This window comes from Candoia aspera, chromosome 1 (genome assembly GCF_035149785.1).
Source record: "Candoia aspera isolate rCanAsp1 chromosome 1, rCanAsp1.hap2, whole genome shotgun sequence".
NCBI classification, from domain to species: Eukaryota; Metazoa; Chordata; class Lepidosauria; order Squamata; family Boidae; genus Candoia; species Candoia aspera.
This window is the reverse complement of record NC_086153.1, coordinates 320,678,127-320,700,567: the sequence shown is the minus strand read 5'-3', so window position 1 is coordinate 320,700,567 and position 22,441 is coordinate 320,678,127. Positions and strand designations below refer to the sequence as shown.

The 22,441-nt window shown below is 37.7% G+C and overlaps 2 protein-coding genes and 1 long non-coding RNA gene across 5 annotated transcripts in view; 1 reads left to right on the top strand and 2 right to left on the bottom strand.

Moving 5' to 3' along the window:
- Positions 1-22,441, top strand: part of JKAMP (JNK1/MAPK8 associated membrane protein) — a 288,079-nt gene that overhangs the window by 6,314 nt on the left and 259,324 nt on the right. For 2 of the 3 annotated variants that reach the window (XM_063290467.1, XM_063290466.1), the window contains exons 6-7: positions 514-590; positions 1,294-2,457. In XM_063290467.1, the coding sequence (XP_063146537.1) occupies positions 514-590; positions 1,294-1,512 (296 nt within the window). In that variant the 3' untranslated portion in view covers positions 1,513-2,457. Of the gene's footprint in view, positions 1-513; positions 591-1,293; positions 2,458-22,441 lie in introns of those variants that run through there. The other variant, XR_010066944.1, reaches the window with a different exon arrangement.
- On the bottom strand, positions 6,768-16,619 carry LOC134490726 (uncharacterized). The gene is made up of 6 exons (XM_063293972.1): positions 16,485-16,619; positions 15,757-15,836; positions 11,751-11,903; positions 10,018-10,120; positions 8,814-8,857; positions 6,768-7,278 (listed from the first exon to the last, which is right to left on the bottom strand). The coding sequence occupies exons 1-6, from the start codon at positions 16,594-16,596 to the stop codon at positions 7,093-7,095; spliced, it is 678 nt and encodes a 225-aa protein (XP_063150042.1). The 5' UTR covers positions 16,597-16,619; the 3' UTR covers positions 6,768-7,092.
- On the bottom strand, positions 18,241-21,093 carry LOC134490721 (uncharacterized). The gene is made up of 3 exons (XR_010067243.1): positions 21,035-21,093; positions 19,646-19,781; positions 18,241-18,360 (listed from the first exon to the last, which is right to left on the bottom strand). It is a non-coding gene; the product is annotated as an uncharacterized LOC134490721 (long non-coding RNA).

Sequence of the window (22,441 nt, the reverse complement as noted above, 5' to 3'; positions counted from 1 at the left end):
TACAAACATGTTGCTTAGAAAAAAAATATAGACTGAGTTCACACATCATACTAAGCTACAGTTGTCTGGGTTCCCACCACAAATTAAATCAAAACCAGACCAAACAAACCATGGTACGGTTTAGCATAATGTGTCAGCCAGGTCATATTTATAAGATGTTCAGTAAATGTGTTACTGGTAGGCAGATTCTGAGCTTCAGTGCATCCTAAAAATAAGGAGAAAGTCTTTAAATACTGAGATTAGAGCTTGTCTTCATGAAACTCTTAAACCAGAGGATAGGAATTACATCAGTCTTTTTTGTGGACAATACATCACCTGAGGACCATTTGGCCTTATGAGTGCTTTTCCTTGACTGTAACAAAATATAATGTCCAATGTACTTTACCGAGGGCAGTTCCACTGAATCCAGGAGGATTTCCTCTTGGATATAGTGAGAAAAATAATTGCTTACCTATCTGTTCTGCTTAACTGATGTGGTAAAAGTGAGTATAACAGACCCCTCTTTCCTTCCAGACTATGCTTTCCCATATATCATCATAGTGTTATCTCTTGTTACCCTGGTGGTATATCTATCAGCTTCTGAAGTAGAAGTAAGTAAATCGCTGCATCTTTTAAAATGTATTTTCATTTTTTAAAAAGAAACGATTTTGAATCAAAAGAAATGAGTATAGCTACAAATACATAATTGGCTATCTGAGCTATATCTTAGCAGAATTATTAACTATCAGTAGGCTATGAGATTCTGGGGGCTGATTGCTTTGGTATCTTATATGCACCATCTGTGAAGAATCACTGAATCTGCTGAAGCTATTGAACAGAAATTCTCTTTCTATTCAGCAGTCATGATTTTCACGAAGCTGTTGGATACCTTGCTCTGCCAGCATTGACTAGGAAAAAAAATCTACTAGAGCAACAGTTTAATGAAGCCTTTAAAATTTATACAGACAGTTCTTGAGAATGTGATCTCTCAGCCTGTTGTGCTGAGGAAGAGTGTGCGCTCAAACACAATCTTCCATCAAGATCCATAAATGAATAAAAGGTTAAAGCTTTTTGCTGACTTCCCTCCTTTAGAGATTCTAATCGATCAGTTTACATCCCTGTACTGTGACTTCCTGCATGATGGAAGTAAGCTAATCAGATGTTGGTTTGGGAGCATTACTGAGATGTAGTTTATCATCAAGATGGAAAAGTTAGTCCAGCAGAATCCCTGAATCTCATGTTCCAGTTGTACCTATGAGTAGATTACTATAAAAATAGAAACTAATGGAAATATCTTGTCTTCCATTTTACAAGACTTTCAAAGATCTGCTTGTCAGGAAGAAAAGGCTTATTGTTCTGTTTAGCCATTGGCTGCTGCATGCCTACGGAATTATCTCCATTTCCAAGCTGAGCAACATTTACCAGGACTTGCCTTTGCTGGCCTTGGTGCCTGCACCAGCTCTTTTTTATTTGCTAACTGCAAAATACACTGAGCCTTCCCGGATATTATCTGAGGGAGCAAATGGACGTTAATGATAACTAATAACAGTTTGGGTAAGTAGCATATCCAAAAGAGAGTCAGTCTTCTTGGATCCAGCTATCCGTACCTTAGTTGTTAGCTTGCTATGGATCATCTTTCAAGTAAAGCTGTTCTCCTTTTGTGGATCAAAACTTCACCACTGTACCAACTAGAAGACAAATTTTCTAAACAATGTGTGGGTACCCAGGGTGTGTGATGCCCTAAGACTTCTTTATCAGCTGCAGAAACCAAGGACCCCACAGATTTTAGCAGTTAAGTCTCTAAGCTTGTTCTGTATTTATGTTTTACATTGGTCTGTTATGTCTGAATAATTTGTACCACATATTTGAAAACAGTGTTATTTATTGATTTCACAGTGCAGTATTTTCTCACATCTTTGAATCTGTATTCATAGAAGAATAAAAGTTTCAGTATTCTAGCTTCAGTTCATAAGGCCTTCTAGTCTGTTTTGTCCTAGAGAAAAGATTTGACAGAACATAGCTTTACAAACACTTTTATCCAAACAAGCATTTACATGAGATAGAAATTATGTAGCAGCAAGTCCTTGAACATTTGCTCTGCATTAAAATATTTTTTGTGAGTCATTTCAAGTTTGGAGGTGGCAGTGAAACATCCCTCCCTCTTTTACAACAAACACTTTGACAGAATTTCCATCGGCACTTGAAAAGGAACACCAGAACTCAGTGATGGACTGCAAACAAATGCCTGCCTTTGGGTGATTTTTAAAAGTTTTTTCCCCAGGCCAGGGGCTAGGTAGTTTGTGTGGGCCCCCTTCTAGTTGTGAGTAACATAGATACGTTATGTGCCTCATATGCTGCTTGTGTTTTATATTACATTGTGTGTTGTTTTATGTATAACATTGTGTTTTTCATTTTGTGAAGTTGGCAGCCTGTAAATTTGACAAATGAAAGAATAAATAAAGCATCTATTCAAAAGGGTTGTACAGACTGCATAACTCTACAATTTTGTTATGGGTTATAGGCTCCTTCATCTGAGACTCAGCCAGCACATTCTTCTCACATTTAAATCCACAAGCAGTTTTACTAAGATATTAAAAAAACTATCAAGTATAATAAACAGGAAAGAGACTACTTGTCCACCACCACTGAACCAAACATTTTAGGATTGTTTTCAGCTATAGAAAGTGATTTCAAAATGATAAATACATCTTGAAACTCCATGCAGATTCTAGGCATGTAAGTGGAATTGATAATTTACTCAGATTTTAGGATGCCTAGTTGTTAAAGCCTTCAGCAAAGGATTGTTACCTTGTTGTGGTGCTGGAGCTTGAGCACCTCAATGATGCCATGAGCTAAACCATGAAGGGCCACCCAAGATGGGAAGGTCATGACAGAGAGGTCAGACAAAATGCGATCCCTGGGGAAGGTAATGGCAACCCACCCCAGTATTCTTGCCATGAAAACTAAATGGATCAGTACAACCAGAGATATGTCGGTATACCATCAGAAGATGAGAGCCCCAGGTCGGAAGATGGTCAAAATGCTACTGGGGAGGAACAGAGGAGGAGTTCAACTAGCCCCAGACGTGATGACGCAGCTAGCTCAAAGCCGAAAGGACGGCTAGCGGCCAACAGTGCTGGTGGTGAACAGCGAATCCGATGCTCTAAGGATCAACACACCATTGGAACCTGGAATGTAAGATCTATGAGCCAGGGCAAATTGGATGTGGTTATTGGTGAGATGTCAAGATTCAAGATAGACATTTTGGGCGTCAGTGAACTGAAATGGACTGGAATGGGCCACTTCACATCAGATGACCACCAGATCTACTACTGTGGACAAGAGGACCACAGAAGAAATGGAGTAGCCTTCATAATTAATAGTAAAGTGGGTAAAGCAGTGCTTGGATACAATCCAAAAAACGACAGAATGATCTCAATTCGAATTCAGGGCAAGCCATCTAACATCACGGTGATCCAAATATATGCCCCAACCACAGATGCTGAAGAAGCTGAAGTAGAGCAGTTCTATGAGGATTTGCAGCACCTACTGGACAAGACGCCTAAAAGAGATTTATTTTCATCACGGGAGACTGGAATGCTAAGGTGGGCAGTCAAATGACACCTGGAATTACAGGTAAGCATGGCCTGGGAGAACAAAACGAAGCAGGACATAGGCTGATAGAATTTTGCCAAGACAACTCACTCTGCATAACAAAGACTCTCTTCCAACAACCTAAGAGATGGCTTTATACATGGACTTCACCAGATGGACAACACCGAAATCAGATTGACTACATCCTTTGCAGCCAAAGGTGGTGGACATCTATACAGTTGGTAAAAACAAGACCTGGAGCTGACTGTAGTTCCGATCATGAACTTCTTCTTGCACAATTTAGGATCAGACTAAAGAGATTAGGGAAGACCCACAGAGCAGCTAGATATGAACTCACTAATATTCCTAAGGAATATGCAGTGGAGGTGAAGAATCGATTTAAGGGACTGGACTTAGTAGATAGGGTCCCGGAAGACCTCTGGACAGAAGTTCGCAACATTGTTCAGGAGGTAGCAACATCCCAAAGAAAGAGAAAACCAAGAAGGCAAAATGGCTGTCTGCTGAGACACTAGAAGTAGCCCAAGAAAGAAGGAAAGCAAAAGGCAACAGTGATAGGGGAAGATATGCCCAATTAAATGCAAAATTCCAGAGGTTAGCCAGAAGAGATAAGGAATTATTTTTAAACAAACAATGTGTGGAAGTGGAAGAAGACAATAGAATAGGAAGGACAAGAGACCTCTTCCAGAAAATTAGAAACATCGGAGGTAAATTCCAGGCAAAAATGGGCATGATCAAAAACAAAGATGGCAAGGACCTAACAGAAGAAGAAGAGATCAAGAAGGTGGCAAGAATATACAGAAGACCTGTATGGGAAGGATAACAATATCGGGGATAGCTTTGACGATGTGGTCAGTGAGCTAGAGCCAGACATCCTGAAGAGTGAGGTTGAATGGGCCTTAAGAAGCATTGCTAATAACAAGGCAGCAGGAGACGACGGCATCCCAGCTGAACTGTTCAAAATCTTGCAAGATGATGCTGTCAAGGTAATGCATGCTATATGCCAGCAAATTTGGAAAACACAAGAATGGCCATCAGACTGGAAAAAATCAACTTATATCCCCATACCAAAAAAGGGAAACACTAAAGAATGTTCAAACTATCGAACAGTGGCACTCATTTCACATGCCAGTAAGGTAATGCTCAAGATCCTGCAAGGTAGACTTCAGCAATTCATGGAGCGAGAATTGCCAGATGTACAAGCTGGGTTTAGAAAAGGCAGAGGAACTAGGGACCAAATTGCCAATATCCGATGGATAATGGAAAAAGCCAGAGAGTTTCAGAAAAACATCTCTTTCTGTTTTATTGACTGTTCTAAAGCCTTTGACTGTGTGGACCATAACAAATTGTGGCAAGTTCTTCGTGGTATGGGGATATCAAGTCATCTTGTATGCCTCCTGAAGAATCTGTATAACGACCAAGTAGCAACAGTAAAAACAGACCACAGAACAACGGACTGGTTAAGATTGGGAAAGAAGTACGGCAGGGCTGTATACTCTCACCCTACCTATTCAACTTGTACGCAGAACACATCATGCGACATGCTGGGCTTGAGGAATCCAAGGCTGGAGTTAAAATCGCTGGAAGAAACATTAACAATCTCAGATATGCAGATGATACCACTTTGATGGCTGAAAGCGAAGAGGAACTGAGGAGCCTTGTGATGAAGGTGAAAGAAGAAAGTGCAAAAGCTGGCTTACAGCTAAACCTCAAAAAAACCAAGATTATGGCACCAGCTTGATTGATAACTGGCAAATAGAGGGAGAAAACATAGAGGCAGTGAAAGACTTTGTATTTCTAGGTGCGAAGATTACTGCAGTTCTTGACTGCAGTCAGGAAATCAGAAGACGCTTAATCCGTGGGAGAAGAGCAATGACAAATCTCGATAAAATAGTTAAGGGCAGAGACATCACACTGACAACAAAGGTCTGCATAGTTAAAGCAATGGTGTTCCCCGTAGTAACATATGGCTGCGAGAGCTGGACCATAAGGAAGGCTGAGAGAAGGAAGATCGATGCTTTGGAACTGTGGTGTTGGAGGAAAATTCGGAGAGTACCTTGGACTGCAAGAAGATCAAACCAGTCCATCCTCCAGGAAATAAAGCCAGACTGCTCACTTGAGGGAATGATATTAAAGGCAAAACTGAAATACTTTGGCCACATAATGAGAAGACAGGACAGCCTGGAGAAGATGCTGATGCTAGGGAGAGTGGAGGGCAAAAGGAAGAGGGGCCGACCAAGGGCAAGGTGGATGGATGATATTCTAGAGGTGACGGACTCGTCCCTGGGGGAGCTGGGGGTGTTGACAACCGACAGGAAGTTCTGGCGTGGGCTGGTCCATGAAGTCACGAAGAGTCGGAAGCGACTAAACGAATAAACAACAGTGGTTAAAGCAGTTTGTCCCTTATCTGTTTTTCCTTCTTCTGAATAAAATCTTTATAACCTGGAGTATGATTGGCTTCCTGTAACCTGCTACTTTAAGATATATATTTCAGAAATGTAACTGTAAGTGTCATGAGTAAGGATGGCGAGCAGGGGGCTCCCATCCAGACTGTCAAGCGCATGCGTAGCACTGATGAATTGTTCAGCCATTCAAAGAGACACAGATCGGGACCGCCTTAACCCTTGGGGGTTATATGTCTGGGTTTTCCCACGCTTCTTCAGTTTGTTAGGATTCCTGTTAAGTACTAGCAATAAATATTAGAGACCAGTTCCTTGTCTCAGTGTGTTTCCTGGTTGTTAGGACAGTAAGCAAGTCTTTTTGGTTTAGAGGGGATATTCTTAATTAAAAAAAAAAGGCCAAGCAGAGTTTGACCTAATTAGTATTTGGATGGGAGACATCAGGAAATACCAGAGCTATTGAGTAAACGAAGTATAAAAAAAAAACCCAGAGGAAGCATTTCCACAGTGCTGATCAGAAAATTGCATGGATACAATTCCCAGGGCATCTTTATCTTTAAGAATTGCAATGGCTGGAGCAATAAATAAAACTCAGCTTTCTGATATTAGCAAGATGGCTTTTTTTTCATTCTATTACTTTCTTTTTTAAACCACATTTCTTGCTTCAAAATTTCTTCAGGGTCAGAAGAAACTCTACAAAGGCCACAAAACAGCCACTTATGCAGTTCCTTGGGATTTCCGGAGTTTGTGTTAGAGAAACTGGGGGGAGAACATGATTGGACCTTTACCCTACCTTTTTCCTTTAGAGATGGAAAAGCAGCAAAGTTTCACTGGTCAGGTTGATGATTTTAAAAATATTTAGCAATCAACCTGCATACTTTGTGTTCCTTTCTAAATGAAGCAATAAAGGACATCGTATTTGTCCTAACACACAAACAAAAAAATAGTAGTATGAAAACTAGTATCTGCCATTCTAAAATTGGTAGAGTTAGATATTTTGTCCTGGTACTCTGTATGTGACATATACAAGCTATGAAGGATCTGTTTTGAAGAAGGTAATATTTGCTTTTTTAACACACATCATTAACAAACATTTGGCACTTCACCGGAAGGAAAAGCTTACACTGTCAGTATCTGGTACAGATTGGATTTTTAGCAGAGCCTCCATGTCCTCATAGTTTAGCTGTAGCCCTTCATGAACATAGTCAAGCTTAACATTTCTCTTTCTATTTCTTCTGACAAATTCTTCCAGTATAATCAAGATCTCATGCTGGTACTTAAAAAACATCTGCAATGGGATGAAAACAATGAGAAAATAAATTTTCTACTGCAAAAAGGCAACCTGGATTTTCTTCACTTTTTAAAAATGTGCCTGGACTCTTCTGAAATGTTTAACATGAGCTTTATGCTGGGGGAAGAGGACAGAAAGGAAATAAGTTTGACATAAAAAATAGTGGGAGTATAGCTACAATGATTCCTTAAATTTAAAATGATATGAGATCCCAAACCTTAGGACAGTTAAGAGAGCGTTCTATTTAATTGGGTTCATCTGTTGAGAAATGGAAGGCTGTTAAGAATAGAAAGCAGCTCTCATAAATGGCTTGTTCTTAAATAATAGCTGTAGTTTGAGTCTCAGCAAAGCCACACTAGGGAGAAAAAAGCCATTATTTTTCTTGCTATCATGGATAGCAACAGAATATGTAACAAGATGCAGCGACCAAATTGGCAGAATTAAATTTTACTGTTTTTTTCTCCATTCAAATGATACTGTATTCTAGCCCTAGTTTATGCTAGTTATCAACTAGACATTCATTTTTTAATCATGTGTGACAGGTGGCCATTTGAAGGGAACTATGGCTCTTATTTTTTTTAATATAATTTTTTTGTTTGCATGCTTGACACTAAGTCCATGCTGTCTCATAGAAATAGGATTGTGCTTTTAATCTAACCTGGGATTATATTATATAGCACAATTATTTTTGTGCTTTTAATATTTATTTATATTTTTTTTCAAACTTTTATTACTGCCCATCTCCCCCAAGAGAGGGGGACTCTGGGTGGTTTACAATAAAATCAGAGTTAAAATCATAAAATATAAATTACGATATATAAACCAATAAATAAGAATAAAATAGATACGAAATCCAAGGGGCAAAGCTATTATTTGGTGGGGAGAGATCTATGGTGCTAGCCACCCCCAAGATGAGCTATTGCCTCTCCCACCCCAGGCGAGGCGGCAGAACCAGGTTTTCAAGTTCTTCTGGAACTTAATATAACCTGGTTGCCATCCATCAAGCCAGACATTAACCAAAAAAAGTCTGGTAACCAGAAATTATTCAACTTCAGGTGACAGAACTAGAAAAATAATCCCAAATTGCCCTATGTGTAATCTAAACTGTGCAGAGGACTCATCTTTCTTGCAGTGTAAAAATTGTCTTGCTTGTCTGGTCTATGACCAAAATAAAATTAATTGAATTCTTGCTTGCCAGACCCAATTCACTGTGTAGGTAATTGGCATATATTCAACCTTGTCCACATATACCAAGGCAGTTTTATTTAACCCTATCTTCAAAATCAAAGTGAGCAAAGCAGCTGTATGCAATGCTTCTTGCAAGATTAACATCCAACATTTTATTTGCTTTTGTTTCCCTTTTCATTCTGAAACTCAAGCTGCAAAATACTGAAGTTGGGTGTAAGCCCTGCTGAAATAACAGTAGCAGATATACCGTTTCATTCCTGGGAGCTAGTAAAGGAGAAATTCTCAGTGGACCTTATTTTTTAAATAGTTTTCCCCATTATTTTTGTAATAATCCCACAACATACCTTTTGTAGGTATTCATCCTCTATCCATTTCTTGACAAACAGTTCTAAAAAAGGAATTTTATAGTATAAATGAGAATAGATGACAATATATATTTTAGAAGGGGTAAATAACATACTTAAATATGCAGTAACAAAGTAAATGACATTTTTAAACTACATTTATTAAACATGTAGGACATCCCGAATTTCTAAAATGTAAATTAACTTAAACTGTGTTTAACTCTGTTAAATGATAGCAGAGTCTATAGGAAGACACCTAATAGCTTAAAGTGCAGCTAGAAGGTGGTTTTGTTCTGAGTGGCTGATGACACCCTGAGGAACCTTAACTTCAGTTCCTTTTTAACATCTGTCACTCATTCCTGCAGGGGGAAAAAAAACTTTTCAGTGCTCTTTTTTCCTTGAGATTCCATTATGGTGTTCAGTATAAATCATTACTTGAAAATGGGTATTTAACAGCCATGATAATAAAAGTAATTTTCATTACCAGGACAAACTTAATGTGTAATTGTTTCTCATCCAAGGCTGGTTGGAGAATTCTAGGAGTTGAAGCCCACACATCTTAAAGTTGCCAAGGTTGAGAAACACTGGTATAATTAAACCCACTAGATCAGGTGTTGAAATCTGGCATGAAATATCCTTTAGGTAGGATATTCCAAAGATTTGTTAGGGACTCCTGTCAAGATGGCCTAATATATTGTACATGCTGTAAGTTATGTTTATTAAAAAATCTGTAGAGATCTTTTGAGTCTGTCTGGAAATGTTTCATACATTGTATATAAACTAATAATACATATACACTCTGATATGTGCATATGTGTATGTAGACCCTGTATTACTCATTAAGTTACTTCTTGCATGGGCTCTGCTTTCCACATTTCCTTCTGCTAACACATGATACCCATTAAGCAACCATCATATCTCAGAAAGAAAAGGGGATGCCACAGTGCTGGCAACCATCTGCCACTGATCCTGTATGCAGTATGTCCATTTAACTCTGTTCCATCTTCTGGCTAAAGTTCTGTTGGTACAGGGGCTGACCCTCTATTGAACATAGGAAAAATAGTCGTGAAGTTATACCCTAACATTTGCTGAGGCAAGCCAAATGTATGTCTCTATTGCTGTGGGTATTTTTTTAGTTCATTTTCAGCAAGTTTTTTTTTAACGATAGCAGCTGGAGTGGAAATTCTTGCCACATAACACTCACCATAAAGAACTTTTTTAGCATGCTGGATTTCTTGTCTCTTTGACTGATAGAGCTTTGCCTCACTGTTTATTGTGGAAATATCTTCTTTGAGATATGCAATGCCCTATAAGAATACAGGAAAAAATATTAAAACATTTTTGTAGAAGCTATTGGTGCCTAGCGTTTCCCACGTACAAAACATTGAAAACCTTTCCAGCAGCTTCTAATTTAAAAATACCTGTTGTGTAGTGAGTAAGAATGGGGGAGGTTGAAGCAAAGCAAGCAAATCAGGGTAAAATATACCTCTCAAGTCTAACTCTCAAGTCTAATTACTGGCAACTAGCTATGTTTTCTTGTAATAATGTGGAGGTGGCTTGCCACAACCTTCTTCCAGGATGTTTTTTTCCAACTTTCCAAATCTCTAATGAAGACCAAGCTTTTTTTTAAAGCTTTTCTGAGATCAGCCAAAACCAGCTGGGTGCTGCCCCCAGCAAATCTGGCACCTGTTCTTAAAGCTGTAATTCTTAAAACATGATTTGGTCATCAAAGAAACTGCTGGAAGGGCCCTTCACATTCTATTACTCTCTCCTAAGGACTGCCTACCAATCCTCATTTTCTTTTGATTATACTCTCTGGACATATGTCATTTCCATCTAATCCTCATCTTCTTTTTAATCTTTTCCACCACCTTCCAATTACTCTATGCTTTTATTCCATTCTTGCAAGAGACAGGCCCATTTTACTTTTCTTTTACCCATCTCTACGTACAACTGAGATGGATGTTTGCACTTTCTGTTTTACATGGACAATTCCTGTAATCTTCAAACCAGATTATTAAACAATTATAACCAAAAACAATGCCCCATTTCTTTATAGGGAATCAGCATAGCGTTTAACAGGGATTATTCTAAACAAAGCCAGTGATCTGCAGAAGAAAGTTGGAGTAGAAATGACAACTCTCCACTATTCCCCATGTGCCTCTTCCACATATCCTGGCCTGTCTACATAACTCCTGGGCAAATATGCTGCAAATCACATGCAACCCACGCCCAACCCCTTCTGATACAGAGATTGTCCTTTTGCCACTCCTGTCCCCTCTGGCAAGCAACTCCTGCAGAATTTCAGGATTTACATGACATCAGTAAGTTTTAGAAATCTGATTCAAAACATTCCCACAAAGTAAACTGTATGCATCAAATACTAAACAAATGACGAAGATCACATGACATTTTCAAAACTCATATATTGTAGAATTCATTTACTTGGAATGAAGAACATAGATTGTTAGATGTGTAACATGCATATCTAAAGGGCAAGCATGTACATTAAGAGAAAAGAAAAAGAAGTTCTATAATTCAGGAGACAGCGGTACCATAATATGCACGGGGCATATGTATTTTAAAAGTCAATCAAATGAGGTTAAGATTCAATCAGGTTTAGCATGCCCTCCCTAAAACTAGCTTCCTCTAGAGACACTCAACGTAAATTAACACTCAAGAAAGACAGTGCCTTTCATTTCCCTGATTCATTGAAAGCAAACACCATAATGTCAGTAAAGCCAATGATTCCGTTTGGCAACCCTATGCAAAATATACATTTTTCTTACACAATCCAAACCATTGAAAGGCAGTAATGAGTACAAAATGGCATTTTTATAATGCCTTTCTCCTCTCTATGGCCACCACAGAATTGCTGTTGTAAAGAGGTTGCCAGACTTGAAATTGCCAAACTACCCCCCCTCTCAAAATACTCACTGCTCTTAACCGGGCATTTTCTGCATTTAAAATGAAGAGCATTCTGTCTACTTCATAGTTGTCTCTCTCAATAAACTTTATAGAGCATGTAAAACTTTTCAGTTGCTCGAATGCCATATCCCTGTTCTTCTTGAGTTCAGTCTTTGCAGACATCTGTCAGTAAATATTGATGCATCTTATGTAGTTATAATCTTAGGTACATGATACAAAGGTAAGATTGCTAAGAAGAAAACAGGAAGTCAGGCAAATTCAGGCTGTAAGCTTTCATAACATTTACAAAAATATTTATATCATAAATCTTTTAAAAAGTCTTGCTGAGTGATGAGAACTTGAGGGAAGGAAGAGAAATTTGAAATATTAGTATTTGATTTTTCTGGAAGCTTCATCTTCAAAAGCAAGAAAGCACACCAAACTAGAATCTTGAAGAGTAAAACAATAAAACAATAATAAAAAATAACAATAACAATAAAAAATATCCATTGAAAACAAAGGTGATGCTAGCAGCCAATTTAGAATTATCGTAGGCCTTTTTTCGTAACTACTGCATGCAAGACTTGACAATTCAGAGCCATGCATTCATGCCTGTAATTCTTTTGCTGCATTACTAATTACCTGAATGTATGAGTTAATCTAATTAATAATTGATGTAATAATTAAATATAGTACTTAGTTGTAATCCCTACTGACACAACTTCCCAGTATGATCAGTGTCAGCTTTTCAATCAAAATGCTTAACAAGTGAAGGAGAAATAAGGATGAACATACTTTCCAACAATTTGCCCAGTCGTAGCCTGCAAACAAGTTATTTGTAGAATAGATGCTACCTTGAATTCACTTTCTTGTATTTAGTTTGTAAAGTCCTTCGGGCTCTTTAAGCTTGGTTGTTTGTTTGCAGACATTTCATTACCCAACTAGGTAACATCATCAGTGTAAGTGTGGGGTTTGCTCCCTGTTTATATGTAGTAGCTTGCCCTGCCAGTTTTGAGGAGGTGTGGTTTTCTCTTTGGTAGTTCCTTGATTATTGTTTTGTGGTGGTGTTTGTCTGGTGTTAATCCCTGCTTTATCTGGGTGTAGGCTGCTGGAGAGGATGTGTTCTGGTCTTTTTGTTTCCTTCTTAGCTTTTTTGTTTCTTTTGAGTGGTGTATAAATGTGGTTTATCTCTATGTGTCTATTGATGGCTGATTTGTCTGAATGCCAAGCTTCCAGGAATTCCCTAGTGTTTTTTTCCCAGTCTGTCCATGTGTTGTGAGATTAGGGAGTTTTCATAGTGTCTTCTGACTGCTAGTTGGTGTTCATGGATGCACTCTGCTAGTCTTCAGACAAAAAGTCCTTTAAACCCCTATAAGACTCATAGCCTAGTGTCTAACAGACCCTCATTCCCAAATGGCCGAAGAGTGCCTACTAAAGGTCCCTCTTTACCAGGAGGTATGCATGAGAGGACCTGACATTCGGCATTCTCAGTGGCAGCTCTCCTGTTATGGAACAGCTTGCTATCGGAGTGAGGATGGCCCCCACCCTTATGGCCTTCTGGAAGTTAGTAAAAATCTGACTTTTCTGGAAGGTCTTTGGGGACTGAATGTAAAGCCACAGGCACTTATATGTACATATATGTATATATTTTTCTTATTTGATAGTAGTTATAAATGTTGCAGTTTTTGTAATAATTGTTGAAATTTCTGTAATTTTATTTTATTGCTATTTTAATATCTGTAAATTGGCTTGAGTCTGTGAAGGTTAAATAAATCACACAAATAAAATAGAGGAAGCTAGAAGAAAAAATATTTTTCAGCCAAGGTTACGTATTTTATTGAGCTACACATTTCTCTGATGTGATCTATTTCTGTCAATCAAAGCTAAGCCTAAGGAAGTAGATATTACTGTGCAGGTTTTTAATCAGTGCTTCTTTTCCATGAAACCCACTTTTCTCATCTAAAGGCTTCCAGAGAACTCCTGAATGGTATTGCTATAATGATTTTAGATGACAGCGTCATTTAACAAAATAATATAAAAACCACACGTGTGTCCTGTGGCCTGTCTGAGTCTTTCAGAACTGTTGCTGACCCACAAATGTTGAAAATTTGAGGCAGAATTTCTAACTTTTTTGAGGGAGGATATGCATAAAAAATTGTGGAAATCCTACAGCAGATTTAACTTAAAGAAACCACACAAGCACAAAGAACCCTCCCACCTAAAATGGAGTATAGCCCCACATAATTTGCATCGTTGTTCCACCTACAGTGGCTTCTTGTCTTTCAAAAGGTGTAAGTGAAGCCAACTTCCGAGTGAGGGAATGGTGAGCTAAGACGTCTCCAAAGGAGTGGAGACAACACTGTGGCCAAGACCGATGGACCAGTGACAAGTGCTGTCCCATGGAGCCTCTCTGGATAAGGAGAGGATGAGAGATTGCCCACTTGTGCTCCAAATGGCTCCTCCTCGCAGGACAACAATCACCTCGTGGGTTTGAGCACTGGAAGATGAGGAAAGCCATCAAACTATCAACCACAGCAGAGCCTATATGGACATTGGGTTTGTCAAGCCTCACTTTCTAAAAACTTTTGGAATATAACTATTTTAAAGTTAAAAGAGGTCTTCCAAGCAACAAGTGTGAAAAACTACCTGGTGAGTGATCCTTCATTCCAGAAAGAAGGGAAAAATTGTAACATTTTAAAGATGCGAAGATGCAAAGTAAACTAGTTAAAATTTTAATCCAAGAAAGTTTAAAACGAACCAAGGGACCAGAAATATTTGAAATATTATGACTTTTGCTATAAGATTTTGAAATAATTAAAAACAAAACAGTATCTTGTGAGAACAGAAATTGTTTAGTCTTTCAGGAAAGAGATGATAGGCTGTTTTGTTTTTTTTAAATAAAGCAAAACAATTTTTGAAGGAGACTATGTGATACAGAAATGAGACACTAGAACAGACTAAAGACCCCCAGGCAAAGGGGACAAAAAAGAAAGAAAAGCCTGCTTTTTACTTTTGAAATTGATGATCGGCAGTGACGCTTGTAAAAATGACAGTTAAATATTTTTTAATTTATATTTATTTATTTATAAATTTATTCACCGCCCATCTCCCCCTCAAGATACTACATTGGAGACACTTCAAAGGATTTTTGAAGAAATGGGAAAGAAGCTTGCAGTTACAATGACAGCAACAATATTTGCCTATGCAAATGTGTTATTCAAAAAAGATTTTAAAGAAAAAAAGATGTGAAGGAGAATAATTTTGAAGAATTTACAGGCCAACAGGATGAAGAAATAAAACAAATCCTAACCTATGCAGAAATATCAGAAAATAAAATAGAAGTTGTGGACTATAAGACAGATGAAAACTAAAGTGGAAATACTAATAAGCCAAGAGATGAAAAATGTCCTGGGTAATGACTCATTATTGGATTTACAAAAGAGTGTTGTTAAAGTCATGAAGAAGCTCCTCAGATGGGAGAATCAAAATTTGGATGGTGATCAAATCCTACAACAGCATTTTAATGAAGTAAAGATTAAGATTGTTAGAAGCAAAAGGAAGGGATATAGAGTTAACCTGTTTGATCAGGGATAAAATAAATACTTTTATAAAGTTCTGGGTACCCTTTATGGACTTTTTGCTGATCCTGGACAGTAACATTTAAAGAGTTGTGGATTTGTGGATGGATAAGGTCTGGGATATAGGAAGAAGTGATTTGTGTAATATAATATCAAAGTGGGTAGAGAAATAAAGTTTTCTTGTACTTGTTGTACAGAAGATCAGAAGTCACTTCTTTAAATATTTTTTCGTTTTCCCTTTTCTCTTTTTCTTTCTGTACTTTTCATTTTTCTTTTCATTCTTCTTTCTTTTTTATTTCAAATTGGATTATCTTTTACTGTTGTTAAAATCTCTAACGAAAAATATTTAAAAAACAAAACAAAAGGTGTAAGTGGAGCCCTTAGCCACCGAAAGACTGCTCACACACAATCAGAAAGTGACATATGGTAAGAAGCAGATATCGTGCCTGTCTGCTTACCTTTTGCCGTTCAAGGTTCTTAATTTCCCTTAATGAATGCTCTATGCCTATTTTAAGTGTGCATTCTTCTTCTTGTAATTCTATAAATAAACAGAGGAGAAAAAGTTAAACTAATATAAGCTACAGTAGTCTAACCTGCTAGAGGGGGACAGGAAATGACCCACAAGACCAGCAGAAAATGTGGGGAACAAGACAGATTTTGGCTTTACCAAATAGTAAGTGCAATCAGACTTGCAAGATTGATGTCAGCCCTTCAAGGTAGACCAAACTTGGAAACCAAAGACATACAAGCTAATACTATTTTTATTATCAGGTTATAGTAACAGATTCTTGCAGAAGTGATTGGTCACTTCCTGGGAAGCCCTGGCCAGCCAGGACTGACATGGATCCATAGTATGACCTTTCTTCCTAATTGCTTGACAAAGAAAATAAAATATTCAATAAAAGTAATATGCCCTAAAAAAATAAAAGAAAGAAAATTACAACTCTTAAAGTAAACTTGTCCACTATGCAAAATCCTAGCCTTATCATTGAGAGATGGCAATGTACTGACCCTGGGACAGGCAGAACATGAACACCATCACTCACATAAATAAGATCAAGAGTTAGGAGAAGAAAAATACTGCGAAGTAGGATATTTTGCTTTTTCTGCACTTATCTCATATCTTTATTATCACTCTGTGATGAGTTACAAAGGTAAGAGATGCTGCAATCCATGGATAATATACCAGTGTTTATTTTCTTTTGTTTTGCATAATTGGTCCTTATTTCTGCTAATTCTTTTTGTAGTTCTTCTGAGAGGGGAGTATTCTCTTGTAATTTTTCTTCCATTTCTTCCATAGTTTTTGTTTTAAAATTGTATTCTTCCTTTTAGGAGGGAAAACAGACATGGACAATTTATACATAAAGTGGTAATGGGCTTCCTAATATTCTAACAAAGTAGCACAACAACTGATCACTATTTACCCTATTAACTCTATCTGTCTATCTATCATATCCATCCATCCATCCATCTATCTGATTGATTTAGAAGCCACCCAACAACAGATCAACTCTGGGTGGCTTACACTTAAAGTAGGAAAACAATAAAAAGAAGCTAAGCATCTGGACAACAACACAATAACCAACAACCCAGGGCTTCACACACAAGGCCTGGGAGAACAACCAAGTTTTTGAAGACTTGTGGAACATTATCAGGGTGGGATAAACAGATTGCTGGAGATATTGTTTCTAAGGGCAGGCACTGCAACAGAGAAGGCATGCCTCCTGGCTTTCAATAGATGGCATTATTTGATCGAGGGAACCCAAAGCATACCAATCCTGTTGTTGTTATTTATTAAACGTATATGCTGCCTGACTCCCAGCAACTCTGGGCAGTTTACACATGATTTAAAACATGAAAACAAGACAATAAAAACAATTTTAATCTCAGTAGACAGGCACAGGCAATAGGAAATAGGCAGTCCCTCAGATAACCTGGCCATATGGTGTAACTGATAATCAGCACTTTGAATTGCACCTGGAAGCCTACTGGCAACCAGTGCAGCTCACAGACCAAGAGGATCACAAGGGCATACTGAGGTATGCTCAGCACTGCCTGTGCTACTGTATTCTGGATCAGCTGCAAATTGAGTCATCTTCAAGGGAAACCCAATGCAGAGTGCAATGCAATTATACAACTGTGAGGTAAATTCCAGCTTGCAGAACAGTGTTAGATTCAGAATCTTGGTACTCTCAACAATTTCAAGCAGAGATGTACCCATTACCTAGATTACATAGCTGTATCTTCTTCCAGAAGGTGTCCTGGATACAACCCCAGGCCACCTCTTCTCTACTTAGAAGCCCTCTAGCTTCCCCATCCTATCACCAGGTTTAACATTCCCCTATCCACAAGCAAATCCTTATCTTCTAAACATCTCTTACATGACCAGTCAAATTCCTCCTGCCATCAACACCAATCTGACTTTGCCATTGACCCCACTCTCTCTCCATTCCATTCCCTCTGGGCTGCAAATCTGAGACAGTCAGATTACACTTGACGGGTGTGCTGGTAATTGGAAAAGAGAACAAGCAGTTGTCTGTAACTTGATTTCTACCTAACTCTAGTAGCTCTATCTTTTTTCTCCAGTAATTCTGTATTTAGTGTCAAGTAGGTATCAGAGAGCACAGCTTCATTTTTACCTTAAAGCTTTTATCCAAAGGAAGCCTTACATCAAAATGCTTCAGGGAATTGAAGGCTCTTCTTATCCTAGCAGCCCAACAACTCAATCAGCTCCAGTGGCTTGGAAGCAATGAAAACTCCTGATTCACAAGTATTCTCTCTCACCCCCCACTTTAGCGATCTGATTTTTTTTAAGTGCTTCTATTTCCTTCTGATTCTAAACAGGCTGGCTAAAACTTCAGTCAAATTTATTTTCATAAATAAATAATAAAAGACAGTTACAAAAATGTATTAAAATACAAATCTCTTGCCTCAAGTTTTTCAAGTTCTGCTGTTAAGTTAGCTTCACGTTTCTTATAGTGGGTTTCTTTTTTAAGCAGCTTGGCAGTGAGGTGTTTCACTATCTCCCTAGACTTCTTTATTTCTTTACTGAGATATTCATTCTATTTGTAGAAAATAAGAAAAAGCAGCAACGTCAGTCTGCTCTAATAATATAGAAGTGTACATGAATGTGCAGATGTTGAAATTTCAGTTCAGTTTGGCATTTATAGAATCAATCAATATTTAATTAGAAGACTTTTTCTGCTTTGAGATCCGTTCTGTGTTGCAGTATTCAGTTCAATGATCAAGTATTGAGAGAGAATATGCTCTGGATTGAATGTACCAACTGAATTGTTACATATACAGCATTGTCTCAAAAGCAAATTCAAGTCATCGAAATCCCAGCTTTTTCATACCACAGGAAGCTGTCCCAGAAAACAAAACTGACATAGTATCAGTTGTAAAATGATCATGCTAAAAGCCAACGAACAACTATGTCCAAAGCTCTACCACTAATAAGGGATGACAAATTCTGAGGTGAAGGCTGGGGAGAAGTCTACGCTTCTCAACTATACACCTATTTTGAAAGGGCTGATCTGTGTTACATGCCTGTTTGTACCATTAGGTTTTTGTTCTGGCATATTCAGGATCCTGGCACATAATTTGAAATGAAGAAATTTAGATGACAACCCATTTTCTTCTGGCTTCAGAAGGGAAGCAGAGCCCACTTCTCATATGGCTATTCATGGGAAACTGGGCCTCTTCACTGACTCAGCTAAAAGATAATTTTGTCTCTTCCCTAAACTATTTCCATTCAAGTTAGTTTTGATATGTTATGTGAGAAAACAAACACCCCAAATGCTGAGGACTAGCATTACTGAAAAAGTGCTGAGGGGGATACAGCTATAATCTTGTCTACCTCTCTACTCTGACAGTAAAGCGAGGTCATTTGTTTTTTAATATCAGTATCTGGGTTTATTGTTGTTGTTCATTGGCATACATTAAGCCCTTTGACTGAACCACTCTCTACTGGATCCAAAATCAATTCTGACCCTTCCCTGAAATCCTTTCCTTTATGTTACACCTAGTAGTATGATAGTAACTTTTCATTCACAGAGATTTTCCAACCCTCCTTAAGAACAAGGTCCTCTCCACAGACTGAGGCAGGTGGCAGAGACTCCCATCAGATCCTAATGCCTTTTAATGAGCAACACTGACTTGAGGGAGGATACAAGGTTCCACTCTGTGAATATGAATTCTTTAGCAATATTTGAAATAGTGGCAATGATACTTATCATGTCCATGAATTCAAGTGTATATATAGCAAATGGGTCCAAAATGTGCCACATCTGTAGAAAATCTATGTTACAACATGATTTAGTGTTAGTACCCTAATAGGTATTATACCTCCTGGTTTAACTTGTTAAGGAAGTTTGTGGCAGCTTCAATCTTTTGCTTTGACTCGCTGAGAAATTCTTCATGGGCTTCCATAAAATTCTGATATACAGATGTAATTTTGGTAAGTTGGATTTGAAACTGTTTTCTAGTAGTAAAGGAGAAAACACATACAATTCACAATCAGTGAGTATGTATGGTAAATGAAAAGAGACAGTGACGTCATAGTAACAATAGGTGGATAATGGGCATAACTTTCCATTATTCCTTTTGCAGCTGAAGGAAGGAGTATCTTAGAAATGCTATCAGGATGGTACATACAGTCCACCTTCCATTAAGCTCTCAGAGCAGAGATTCAGATCTTATATTAGGTCATGCCCCCATGTATGGGGTTTTACATGACTGGGGGGGGGATTTCTGTGTAGTGTTTTCACTGTACAAACTATGTGGTGTTTACACTGTGTACAAATAATTATATGTTCATAATTCAATCTACACCTTCACTTCTATTCATCAACTCTGTTCCACAAGATCAGACCACCTTCATTCAGTTCTATACATCCTACCCCTTTCTTAGTTTTACAAACAACTTTATTTCTATTTTATTTCATTCTCTTTACACTACACTACACTAATACAAGTCACAATTTTCCATATGCCATGGTTGTCAACAACAGGTAGACCTATGATATTGGTCTTCACCACATATCATGGCTTCAGTCAATCAAGACTGTCACCTAATGCATTTGAATAAGAGGAGGAAAAAGGAGGCTACATCACCAGCCTTCATCATACCCTGATGATAGCACATTTTGCCCATACAGTATACCATCAAAGCAGTTTCATCCCAAGCAGGCTCATGCTTCTATAGGCAAGCTAGGATCTCTAGTTCAGGGACTACCTTGCAAGCCAATATCCTCTTGCCCTCATCCCACCAACTGGGATGTATAGGCATTGTACTGAGATGCTCAGGACTCCTGGATGTACTCTATTTAAATATAGCAGATAAATTTGTGTTTTGGTTAAATTGGGCCTCTCATGATATTATTGTTTTGGATGAGCTCAGTTTTGAAGAAGCCATTTTAAAAACATTTTCACAATTAGAAACAAAGCAGGCTTAATTTACTTCATGTTCTTCTTGGCAGTTAATTATTTTTTTTAAGTGGGGTGTGTGTGTTGCTTAGTGAGGTTTCTAACTGTTAACTGCCCAGAGCTTTTGGGAATGGACAGCATACAAAGTAAGTAAGTAAGTAAGTAAATAAATAAATAAATACATAGCATTTATTTGGCAGTATCTGGGGAGCTGCAAACGTATGCTGGTTTTTTCCACCATAAGCAGCAACTGACCCCAGTTTTGCTTGTCACTTCATAACAAATTGTTATTTTCACAGAATATTGTACCTTTTTTCACTTTCTTTTTTTAATGTTATCTCTAACAGTGCGATCTCTCTTGTATAGTTATCATGTGCATCGCTGAAACAAGAAGTGTAATTTTTTTCAGTTTTACTTAAACATAGTGTGATCAACAAATCACTGAAAATTTAAAAACAAGAATGAATAAATGAATAATAAATAAACAGAAATCAAACTAAGCCAAACCATAACAACCCTGCATAAATTAGGAACTTATATAAATTGATATATACATTTAAGAAGGGATATGCATATCCATCATACTATTTCCTTTTTGGGTAAGTAATCTTATGCCAAATTCAGAACTTTAACACAAAATTTTAAACATCCATAAGCAATATATGGTACTACTTAAAAGTCCCTTTTATAGAAATGATTTAAAATACTTCGTTGGATTAATAAAATGGAGATGTGAATTTTAAAAAAAATCCTTAAAGGGTTCCCCAAGACTATGCTGCTGTGCTAATATTTCAGCCACTGCTATTCCCCATACTTTTAATTATGATTATCCAAAGAAAGATGTACTTTAATTTTCCAGGGTTTTGTTATAATAAAGCTGGCAGCTAACAGAAAAAGACTGATTTTTTTGTTTGTTTTGAATCATTTTATATGTTCTGAGAAAGATGGCCAATAAAGCTACTTTAATTATTAAAGACAATTGAATATTTCTTCTAATTTCTTCAAAAAGCTTCAAGCAACATGAATAACTATATGGGTGCTACAGTCAGAGATCATAATACCTACTAATCTATTCATTATTTAGAATGGTTCTCCTGGAGCAGAGGAACAGCCATTTGTGGAACCCAACTTCTGGAGGGATACGTGACATGGAATAAAAGTTGTTTTTTTAAATTTGAGAACTGGGGATGAAGTTAAGGAGCATGTGTGTGTGTGTGCGTGAGAAAGAGAGAGAATGAAAAAGTAAGACAGACTATGTGAGAGCTGATCTACTATTCATATCAATCTCCCTAATAGTAATGAAGAAAGCTAGACTCTCACAAAGTCTTGTTGTCAAGTTTATGGCGAAAAAATAAAATAAGAGAGAGAGAACTGGACATGTGCTCACTTTAGCCCTCTTTTATCAATGAGCATGTTAAAGAAGTCCTCCTTGATCCTGAGATTGTGAGAAGGAGGCAGGGAAGGAACTCAGTCTTATGTGAGAAGAGGCAACCCAACCAGATGTGGGGGCTATGACAAGGAAGGGTTTCAAAAGTATTCCAACTAAATTGACTCACTGTAAGTTTGTCTGGGAATTCAGTTTTTAAAATTATGTTTTTAATCCCTGACTAGCATTAGATGCCTTTCTGAACTCTGTGTGGTTCTTGCCTCTTTAGTTTGCCAGTTACAGGGCTTAACAGGTGCTTTTGATCTTCTTTCTACCTCTTAAATACATGA